We start from the raw sequence: 11869 nt of genomic DNA on the forward strand, positions 1-11869 counted from the left end.
GATCAGAGTTTGCATCTGAACTTGGTTGAGGTTGAGGTTTAGGAGTGGCCATTGACTGCAACTTTCTGGTATTCTTTGCGGCGTTTTTTTTTCTTTCAAATACGAATTTTGTGTGTTCTCTTTTTCTTTTTCCTCTCGACCAGGTCGCAAGGGACCTCTTCCGTAGTTTCGAGTAGTTTGTCGCGCAGTTTGATCTCTTTTCTTGGTTGAGTTTTGATTGCAGGTTAAAGCATTCAAATCGTTTGCTAAAAATGTCAGTGCCAGTCTAAGTGAGTCTCTTTCAGCCTCTACTTCTTTTAGTTTGGCTTTTAGAGCCGAGTTCTCCCTTTCCAAAGCTTCTACTGGGCCAGACTTGGTGGAAAGATCAGTCGATCGTTTAAACGATTCAAAATTTAGTTTCAGAAGCTTAATGTCCTCGCAAACAGAATTGAGCTTAGCTTTGATATAAAAAACTTTTAAATCTTGTGAGTTGGATATCAGTGAGCCGTCAGTGCCAGAAGCGAAACTTTTAACGGGAACAATGACTTGTGTCGAGGAAGCGATCAAGCTAGTCATTTCAGTTGCATTCGGCGGATTTTCGATAAGAAAATCATCGTCTTTGCTTCCCTCAGCATCTAAGAAGCTAGCTAAACGTTCCCTGAGTATTTCTTTGTTGCCTTCACGTCCGGTCGCTATGCTTGCACTCACTCATTTTAACCCTGTGTTGCGCTAAAAATCGTCATTGCGAATCGTTTCGTGTAACATCACCTTTACCATCTTTGCCAGAGGCTTCATGACTGGGATTGGAGTGGAATCTGGCGGGATTAGTTATGATGTATATCTCAACAAGACATTTTCAGTTTACTTTAGGCGATAGAACACCTAGGCCTATCAAATGCTGGTAAAGAATTCTTGTACTAATCAGACGCCGTAAAGTTGTTCACCTAGCATGATCACAAAAAAATCACAAATCGTTTCGTTGGACATCGCCATAGCGATCCACATATCAGGATCAGGAGCCAAATACCGGGGTTTGGATACAGTATCGTTACTCACCTAGAGGTGTTGTCTACACACTGACATCATTTAATAGGCTTTGAAGCCTTCGAGTGAACCATCTTCTTTAACTGTTTAATAAATCTCCTTCATCATTTTTGTTGTTCATAGGAGCCATTTCGCAAGTATCATCTTAAACACAGTCAGAGCTTATCGACCTTCATAATAGTATCCTGACCGGAGGGGCCAAGTCAACGGAGTTTGCTGAATTCGGGTAAGTTTTCTCAGTTCCCGTCTAAGAAATCTAGCTTCTCATGACATAATTTGTGGCGGTCAAAGAAGTTACACAATTATTACTGTAGAATGCCCATTGTATTCACGATAGAAAGCCACAAGTGCACCGTTGATATAAACGCTGGGTAATGTACAGGCTTTCCTCGCTAGATTCACGTCTGTAACTTCACATTTTGTAAAGTGAACTTCCTTTGCCGTGCTTTAAGCGATAAATGCAAAAAAAATTATCTTAGGCCCGGTTCAGATGCCGAACTTTTCATGAGCCGAACCTAATTCGAATTAAGGCCGGCCGAATCTATTTAGACCGCTTGAATTGACTCAGACACCGATCTGAATTCCAGCCGAACTAATTTCAAAAGGAGAAAAATGCTCCTTTTGGTCAAACTGCTAGTAAAATACTTTATTATAATTTATGGATTAGGTTCGGTACATGAAAAGTTCGGCATCGAATCCAAAGCCTTTCCAAAGTCGTTCCACAGTCGAAATGCCCGGCCGCGCTAGGTGGGAAGAACGGCTGAGCTGTTCCAAACTGAAAAGGGGGTTCCTAATTGATTCAGACGCCGAACGTTTCATGTACTTAAGTAAATGTATTAGGTTCGGCTCATGAAAAGTTCGGCGTCTGAACCGGGCCTTATTATAAAGAAAGCTTCTGACCTAGGTCGGTGCATAAAGGAAAAAACGTCGGTCAGGCTATACAAGAAGCGGTTATTTGAATTTAGTTTTCACTCATGGGTCACATTCTGTTGATATAACCAATCTTGATGTTTTGACAGTTCTTTCGAAAAATTGTTGAATGTTATAAAAGTGGATACATAGATAAAGAATGCTCTTACTGCAGAGATTAACACAATCTGACATTATTCAATAAAAGGATTTCATTCGACGCTGTGTATATAATGGAAGATGAATACTATCGAGCTAATAAAATAAATAATGATTTAGCAGTAGTAATCCTAACAGTGCAGGGTTTTCGTGTACCATTCCTGGTCGAATTGGAATTTGAAAATGTTGGCTTTTGAGGAGAGGGGAACACTGGAGAACCCGGAGAAAAACCTCTCAGAGCAAAGAAGACCACTGCACCTTCCTCTATTCCCTAATATACTGTGAGAATTTTGTAGATCTACATAAGGAGAAGGGGTTTTCGTGTCGTGTTTTGGCCATCTTTATGCTCATCCCGTCTGGTAATCGAAAATGTTTTAGTTACGAGTAATGGAGCTCACTAAAGAATTACATTTTTTTTCTCCTCCTGTTGACACTTGTATGCACCCCATTCATTTCAGGCGACAATACGTGCTACAATTTGTCCACTTACATGGTTTCGATATTATTTTACTACATTTCAGTTCATCCATTGACGGGTTTAGATACCGACGACCAGAGATGACATTGCAACCGTTTAGCGACGAGCAACTGAATTTTTTAAAGTTCTCCTCCATGGTATTAAATGAATTTCCAAAAGTATTACGGCAGACCTTTAAAACCATGTGGGACAACACCTTTGGGGGTCGCCCTGGTTTCCGGCTCTGGGATGATTCAATTGCTGTGAGAAATTTGTTTGCCACTACAGAGGGTGGTAAGACTAAAGTTCCTATTCACCAGTCTTACAATGAATGGGATTGCACCAACCTGTTCCAGGCTACAATATTTGCGTGGTCTTTTGCATCACTAGCCAGCACAGGCTCCTTTACCAAACTCAATGATTTGTACGTGAAACCCCGTGGTTTACCTCATGGTAGTTTCCACGCATGTGTGCTCAGCCCGGGTGGAAACAATGTGGAGACCTTTGCACTTGCCATAGATCAGCTTCGTCTTCTTAGGAATTCACTGTGTCACTCAACAAGTTCTGAAATGGACAAACTGACCTTTGACCAACGCGTCAGTTACACAAAAGATGCGTTTAAAGCCCTTGGTGTCTCAACAGCCCAAATCGACGCTGTTGGTAGTTTGACGGAGTCTGACTTTCCCACAAATGAAGTTCGCAGATTGGAAATGAGACTAAGAGACGAGACTCGAGCGTACATTAAATTTCTCGAGGAAGTGAGTTCAGATATCAGTGAGATAAAAGCGTTATTGCATGCTATAAAAGAGGCAAAGAAGGAAGACACCGAAAACATTGCTACAGGAGCGCAAGTAGAGTACGCTACGATTCTCGAGGGTGCAAGTTCAGATATCAATGTTTTAAAGCAGATGTGCGTAGAAGACACTGCCAGCAGGGAAGTTATTGCCAGGCTGGAGGGAAGGATAAATGAGTTGAAATCGGGACACGTTGAACGTGATGCACGAGCTGGAAATTTAGGTATGAAATGACGGACTGAAACTAGCGGTAAAAGTTAAGCAACATCTTGTACCTATAGCCTGCCTAGCTGGCGCTTGAAAGTAACTGATGGGCAAGAGAAAGAACGGTGTGTCTTCTTTCTTGCGCTTATATTACTAATTACAAGAGCCTGCTACGCAGGGTACTTTAGCTATTTCCACGCGAAGGTCTAACCTTTATGAGGGCAAGGGCGGTATTTCTCAATTATTTTAAGACCTGAGTCAGACCTGTCCGGCCCTGGGGATCGAACCTGCGACCTCTCGCTCTGCAGTCAAGCGCTCTACCGACAGAGCTAGTCTTACCGCGGTTAAGTGCCAAAAATAATTGTACTTAAAATGTTATGAGCGTTACGTTATGTAAAAGTGTATCTTTTGATTATCAATGGGGATTAAACTTGATCAGACACTAGAACACACTTGTCATTTATAGACAGAACGTTATTTACTTTCTATAGAGAAGTGGCCCATGAAAATAACCAAACTTTCTGAGGCGAAGTGGCTCCTAGCCTGCGTAGCTGGTGATATAAAAACGCTTAAGTGTTACATTTCATGAGTTGAGTGCTTCGTTTGTCACGCTTTTGAGTACTTAAGAGTACTTGCGCGCGCCAATCAAGACTGTGAGCCAGTAGAGTGGAGGCTTGGAAGGACTGGGGAAAGTAAACTGCCAAGAAGGAAATAGCTCCCTTCGCAGACGTTTTTTGAATCAGAAATGGCTGCGAAGGATGCTTTCAGTCTATAGCTAATTCCAGCCAGCTGCTCACCCCCTGGTTTAAATGTTCATCCGGCTTAGCTTATGGATTATGTTTTTCTTTCTCCCAAAAAAGACATTTCGAACGGTCCATGAAGCAAGTGATAGCTTCTAGATCGATCTTTAAACCAAGTCGATTTGTTTATTTGTTTAGATATTTGCACGTAACTTCTTATTAGTTTTACTTTCGTTTTTTAAAGATATGAGGTCATCGCTCCTTGGAGTTTCCCTTCCCTCAGTGGTTCCTAATTTTACTGGGCGCCAGGGCGAGTGTGAGGAGATCATCGGACACGTGTCTTCCGAGTCTACCCAACTGGTGTCAATTTGGGGTACACCTGGATTCGGAAAAACGTCGGTTGCGATTGCAGTTGGACACGCGCTCCAGTCTCAGGGAAAGCCTGTGTATTGGGTCTCTCTACGAGGAGTCCGTTCTAAAACAGATTTGGCTTCAAAATTTCTTAGCTCTCTGAGGCAATCTACCACAATAAAACAACCGTCTAGTCAGCGTCTCTCCACAGATGAAGAGGTCTGGCAACTTTTCAGCGATGTTTCAAAGCCATCTGCTTTTATCCTTGATAACTTAGATGACTTGTTAGAAAGTGGTTCGCCGAACGCAAAGGAAGAGGTCATGCAACTTCTTGAAGAGATTCTAAGGCGAAATCAAAGGTTGACTTTCGTCGTGACCACAAGAGAGTCTCTTGATTATATGGACCTCCATTTTCAAGGACATAAGGGTTTAAGAATAGGGCCATTAGATCAAGCCTCTGCTAAGACCCTAGTTTATGATTTGCTTCCAAATGCAAGCACTGCAGACTGTACACAAATCGCGCAAATCTGCGGACAGGTTCCTTTAGCCATGAAGTTAATGTGTTCTTTGATATCTGAAGATAGTGCTCAACCACGCCAGGTTATAGATGACCTCATGATGTCCTCCACAGAATACCGTATCATCGAAATGTTAAACAATCCAGACTACCCGCCTCGTCACCGAATACATTTCTTGTTTGACTCTTCTTTCAAGAAACTCACCATGCAAGAAAAAGACGCACTTATATCTTTAAGCATTCTTCCTGAGAGTTTCAGTACAGAAGTAGCTGCAGCAGTTTTGAGCGACACAGGGTCTATGGAAGCCAGGAAGATAATAGGAAGCCTTCGAAGAAAGTCTCTCATTGATTCAAGCTCCAAACCGGGTTCGTTTACCATGCACAGGCTCCTGCAATCATTTGCAAGAGAAAAGGGAGAAAAAGAGATGACAGAGACGTTTCTGAACTCAAAGAGTCGTTTGAACGCGTTCTACGTTTCCCTTCTTGAGAAGCTCAATGAACAATTTCTTACCGGGAACTCAATGGCAGCATACGTTGAATTCTATGAAAATAAGAAGAACATCGTTGAAAGTGTAATAGAAAGCTGTTTAGATTCCGAGAGAACTGACAGCGTTTATGATGTACTGGTGAAAGGAGAGATATTTCTTGCCTCGGTCTTTTGTAGTGAAGCAAAAAACTTTATTCACATATATGACACAGCCATAAAGGCAGCTGAGCTACAAAAGAAAGACAAATACTACAGACAACTTCTTTTATCCAGAGCTTTCGTTGAGGTGACCTGGGGGCTAAAAGGAAAAACGAGACATCTTCTCTCAAAAGTGAATGAGCTTCAAGCTGCAGCTTCCCTTGTCCCTAACCTGGAAAAAGGAAAATACTTCTGCTATATGGAAATCTATCACTTTATTACAGAAGAAACCAATAATGGAGTGCAGTTGTTAAAAGAGGCGCTATTATCACTTGAAAATTGTAACGGCGCAGAAAAACGCATTCTGAAGATGGTTATTTTTCAGATACTTGCCGTTTACTTTCAGTCCCTTAACGACCTCTCCAGTGCAAGTACCTTCTATGACAAAGCAATCCACCAATGTAGTGCAATGAGAGATTGGCAACTACTTATTATCCCATTAATGAAAAACGAAGGAAAAGAATCTATCAATGAAGTAAAACTTCAACAAACCTCGGACATCTTGCTAAGTCAGCCACTGAAATGTGAAATTATTTTTCTATTAAGCGAAGCGGCAAAAACTTTTGCTGATGCTAACACCAAGCAATGTTTAAGCAATTTGCTTCTCCAGATCGTAGAGAATATCGAAAGAGAGGTTCAAATTACTCTCGGATTACTCACTTTTCACAAGGTTGTGACACATTTATCGTGGGTTTTAAGTGGTGAAGACCCTCAAAGACTCTACGCGGCCAGAATCAAATACTATCAAGAAGCCCTCAATGAAAAATCCCCAGAGACAGACAGTTTTGAGAATGCTATTCATTTACAAAATAAGGCACTTGTAAGCGGCTTGTTAGACTTGAGTGCAGTTTTCATACAAACACAACGCTTTCCAGACGCTCTTCAGGCAAACCAGCAAGCTCTTGAGATATCGAAAAAGCGGTTAGGAGAAGAACATGAAAGCACTGCCGACAGCTACAGGGAACTAGGTGTAACTCAAACTAACATGCATAATTACCCCTTAGCTCACCAATCTTTTCAGCGTACCTTGGCTATACGTATTAAACTGTTTGGAGAAGAACATGAGCGTACTGCTGACAGCTACAGGGACCTCGGAGTAACCCAACTCGAAATGAAAGACTACAATGCAGCTCTCCAATATTTTCAACGCGCATTGGCTATACGTATTAAACTATTTGGAGAAGAACATGAAAGCACTTCTGACATTTACAGGGAACTCGGTGTAACACAACACCAAATGAAAGCCTACAATGCAGCTCTTCAGTCTAAACAGCGTGCATTAGCAATACGCATTAAACTGTTTGGAGAAGAACATGAGCGTACTGCTGACAGCTACAGGGACCTCGGAGTAACCCAACACGAAATGAAAGACTACAATGCAGCTCTCCAATATTTTCAACGCGCATTGGCTATACGTATTAAACTGTTTGGAGAAGAACATGAAAGCACTTCTGACATTTACAGGGAACTCGGTGTAACACAACACGAAATGAAAGACTACAATGCAGCTCTTCGGTCTAAACAGCGTGAATTAGCAATACGCATTAAGCTGTTTGGAGAAGAACATGAACGTACTGCTGACAGCTACAGGGACCTCGGAGTAACCCAACACGAAATGAAAGACTACAATGCAGCTCTTCAGTCTAAACAGCGTGCATTGGCAATACGCATTAAACTGTTTGGAGAAGAACATGAACGCACTGCTGACAGCTACAGGGACCTCGGAGTAACACAACGCGAAATGAAAGACTACAATGCAGCTCTTCAGTCTAAACGGCGTGCATTAGAAATACGCATAAAACTGTTTGGAGAAGAACATGAAAGCACTGCTGACATTTACAGAGAACTCGGTGTAACACAACACCAAATGAAAGACTACAATGCAGCTCTTCAGTCTAAACAGCGTGCATTAGCAGTACGCATTAAACTGTTTGGAGAAGAACATGAACGCACTGCTGACAGCTACAGGGACCTCGGAGTAACTCAACGCGAAATGAAAGACTACAGTGCAGCTCTTCAGTCTAAACGGCGTGCATTAGAAATACGCATAAGACTGTTTGGAGAAGAACATGAAAGCACTGCTGACATTTACAGAGAACTCGGTGTAACACAACGCCAAATGAAAGACTACAATGCAGCTGTTCATTCTAAACAGCGTGCATTAGCAATACGCATTAAACTGTTTGGAGAAAAACATGAAAACACTGCTGACATTTACAGGGAACTCGGTGTAACCCAACGCCAAATGAAAGACTACAATGCAGCTCTTCAGTCTAAACAGCGTGCATTAGCAATACGCATTAAACTGTTTGGAGAAGAACATGAGCGTACTGCTGACAGCTACAGGGACCTCGGAGTAACACAACACGAAATGAAAGACTACAATGCAGCTCTTCAATCTAACCAACGTGCATTAGAAATACGCATTAAACTGTTTGGAGAAGAACATGAAAGCACTGCTGACAGCTACAGGACACTCGGTGCAACACAACACAAAATGAAAGACTACAATGGAGCTCTTCAGTCTAAACAGCGAGCATTAGCTATACGCATTAAACTGTTTGGAGAAGAACATGAAAGCACTGCTGCCAGCTACAGGACACTCGGTGTAACACAACACCAAATGAAAGACTACAAGGCAGCTCTTCAGTCTAAACAACGTGCATTAGAAATATGCATTAAACTGTTTGGAGAAGAACATGAAAGCACTGCTGCCAGCTACTGGACACTCGGTGCAACACAACACCAAATGCATGATTGCACCTCAGCTTTCCAATCTTTTCAGCGCGCCCGTTCTTTAAAAAATGCCACAGTTTCCCCCCAGGTAGGCAAAACCCAGCACCATGACATAAATAGCAACGATTTGGCGGAAGAGGTGAACAAGATCAAAGTAGATACTGATGAAGAGGTGAGATAACATGCTGTTTCAGCCAGATGAATGATACCAAGCTCGCTATGGGAACATCCATGCCCCAGAAGACGTCATCAGCCTGTTGGACTTGTGCTTGAAATGCGCTTTTTTCAGTTTGATGGTGAGTTCTACCTTCAAGTTCATGGTGCTGCCATATGTCCTTCCCTGTGTCCCCCATTGTCTGCAACATGTTTATGGAGTCGTGCCAATAGAAAGCTCTCGCCTCTGCTGATCGTTCCCCAAACTGGTGGAAGAGGTAAAGTTGACTCCCGATAACTCGAACCCTCGCTAGCTCGAAGTTATTTTTGTTTCCCTTCAGATCATTTCTATGCAATTTAACTCTTGATAACTCCAACCATCGCGACAAGTCGGGAAAAAAAGTGTACCGAAGTCCGAAACACTGAATTTATTTCAAAACAACTGTGTCAATTCTTTGTCCTTACTTTATATCACTCTAGCTCAAATTTAGTGTCTATCCCTGTTAAGTATATACTAAAACAGTGGATAGTGTTTTTCGCGCGCTCTGATTGGCTACTCAGTCAGTGAATATCCTGCACTATTCACTGATTCACCTCCAGTTCCTCCGAGCGAGCGACGCTAAACTCGCGTAAGTTGCGAGAAAAATGCCTTCCCGGTTTGCTGCCGTAACAAACAAAGAAATTTCACAACTAGTCAAACAAGCTGTTCCCGAAATACACGAAGAAGGTGACGAAGTTTGGTTTGGAAGTTTTAAGGGGTAAAGCTTTTTCTTTTTGACTCGAATTTATCGATAAAACCGGTGAAAAATTGTTTTTGTTTACAAATGCAAATTAAGCTTAAGTCTTGCGTTACTTTATTTAGTTGACTTGTACATAAATAAGCTTAAAACTAGATTTAATAATCTTTTTTTACAGAACGATTTTAAATACAAAAAGAATCACAACTCCTTTTGAAGAAATTTCCCCGCAAGAGCTAAACAAATGCCTTCAAACGTTTTACTTGTCGGCCAAAAAAAGCGACGGCCGCGGCCGTTCGGTCATTGCGTGCCAAAATTGTAATCGTTGGCAACAGTAAATGAGTTAAAAATCATCATTTTTTGTGCGCAATTATCTCATTGTTTTAGTATGTACTAAAACAATTATTCACCTCAGTGTCGGTGTGTTGCGGTCCAAAGTCGAAAACTCAAACTCCGCGTATGTTAAACTATGTCTTTATTCCATAAACATTCCAGGTTTCCAAAGACAAATACATCTGATCCAAGAGACTATAAAGGGGACAGAGAGGGCATCCCCCATATACACCCTATTCCATAGGTAATTCGTCTCGAGTTATTTTTAACACCACAGATCTCAAGGGGGATTAGACAACAGCCAATCACATAGCGCGAATGTGTTCCGTGTGGATGAGCCATGCTGAGAGCCACGCGTCCTTCACGAAATGACGCGGAACAAAATGGGGGAAGACGCGGAGAGCGATTTTGCTATTCCTTTTGTCGACGAAAACGACTACAGCGAGATTTCTGCGAAAGCTGTGTCAGCGAAACCGAAAGTAAAAAAGAATCGCCCTTCCTCTCTTGTATAGAGCTAACAGTAGAGCAGGGAAATCCTTAACACACTGAATATTCTCTCAGGATCATTTATAATTTACAGTTTGAAGAAAGCAATTTCTGGTTTGATGTTTATTTTTTTCAGTCTTTATAGCGATTATTCCTACCCACTTACTCTGTCAATTGTAGGCGAACCCTCCTAAAGCTGAATTTCAAGGGACCATATTCAAGCTCAGAAAGAGAAGAAAAATTTCGTCGTTGCTTATTTACGTCCTCCATAAAACGCGAAATTAGGCATTTTCACGTCGTAGTCGTGCAAAAACGGGAAAGAAATGAACAAAAAAGTGTGTTGCACGTGCGAAGTTGTTGTTTTGCTAATTAAACCTATTGTTTTTTTGACGTTCTAGTTGTCGTCCGCGTCGTTGGATCTTAAACTCCCTAAATTGTACAAACGACCGGTTTCAATAGACCGGCGAAATTTCTCATGTTATTAAAGCACTGAGGTTACGACAACTTCGAGTTACACTGATTTCACGGGTTGTCAAAGAGTCCAGCGATTCCTTTTTCCCAGGTGAGCGCCGACTCATTTCGCTTCAATATTCAGGAATGCTCTCGATCTTTTTACGCTTTCATGGCCTCTCGCCCGACATGTTTTGCACGGCGTTTGGTCATGCGAAACCTCCACGAAACATCCACGCCTCGCGCGAGGTAACTTTATCCCGATTCTAAAAATAACTCGAGACGAATTACCGATGGAATAGGGTATATATGTGGGATGCCCTCTCTGTCCCCTTTATAGTCTCTTGATCTGATCCGAGTCAACTTCAACTGAACAAATTCACGATGAAGTGGGTCCAAATAAGGTGAAATATCCTACGCACGACGAGTTAGGTTTTCTAGAATCAAAATACAAGCTTATAATGAGTTCAATGTTCAAAAGTTCGTAAGGCCGAAATACAAGTCAGAAAACTTACCGACTGTTTTGAGTTCCACGAGTACACCTCCAAAATGGCAAACTTAGAGAGTCAGGTTTCAAAAACACGTGGTTACGTTGCAGGCACGAAAAACGTGCGCAGTGGTAGTAACACGGTGGCTAGTGGTGGATATTTACCTCCCTGCTTCGCAGCTCGGTAAATTTCCAAGACTAGCCACCGACACTGAGGTGAATAATTGTTATTTAAAAAAAAGCTTTGTTGCTTAATTCCTTTTTCAAAACATTAATCTATATCTCTTGCTGCCCTAGAAGTAAAGTGAGAGAGAACTGTTAGTGACCCCGAACAGAATGAACAATTACTCAGACTGGATAACTGACGAACCCCTGGCAAGGCAGGTCTAGACCCCTGGTTTGGAGGCCTTAGCAACACCTAAGCCTATACAGGAGGAAGAGAAAAGAAGGGATAAGACAGTGAAAGGAAAGACCAAGAAGTTTCCAGTAGTGATACCCTTTGTCAAGAGGGCGTCAGAGAACCTGAGGAGAGTATTCTACCGGTATGGGGTTCCCTATTCTTCAAGCCTAGCAACACCCTTAGGCAATTATTAGTACTCCCCAAGGATAAGATCCAGAAATGTGGTGGTTCCAGTGCGTATCACATAC

General features: G+C 42.0%; 1 protein-coding gene across 1 annotated transcript in view; it reads left to right on the plus strand.

Annotated features, from left to right (window-relative positions):
- Positions 1–840: 840 nt before the first annotated feature.
- The window catches only part of LOC140931850 (uncharacterized), a 16970-nt gene continuing 5941 nt past the window's right edge, over positions 841–11869 (plus strand). The window contains exons 1-3 of the mRNA XM_073381569.1: positions 841–1249; positions 2613–3565; positions 4531–8747. Coding sequence (XP_073237670.1) covers positions 2650–3565; positions 4531–8747 — 5133 coding nt within the window. The 5' untranslated portion in view covers positions 841–1249; positions 2613–2649. The remainder of the gene's footprint in view (positions 1250–2612; positions 3566–4530; positions 8748–11869) is intronic.

The sequence above is a fragment of the Porites lutea genome, chromosome 1 (assembly GCF_958299795.1).
Source record: "Porites lutea chromosome 1, jaPorLute2.1, whole genome shotgun sequence".
NCBI lineage: Eukaryota > Metazoa > Cnidaria > Anthozoa > Scleractinia > Poritidae > Porites > Porites lutea.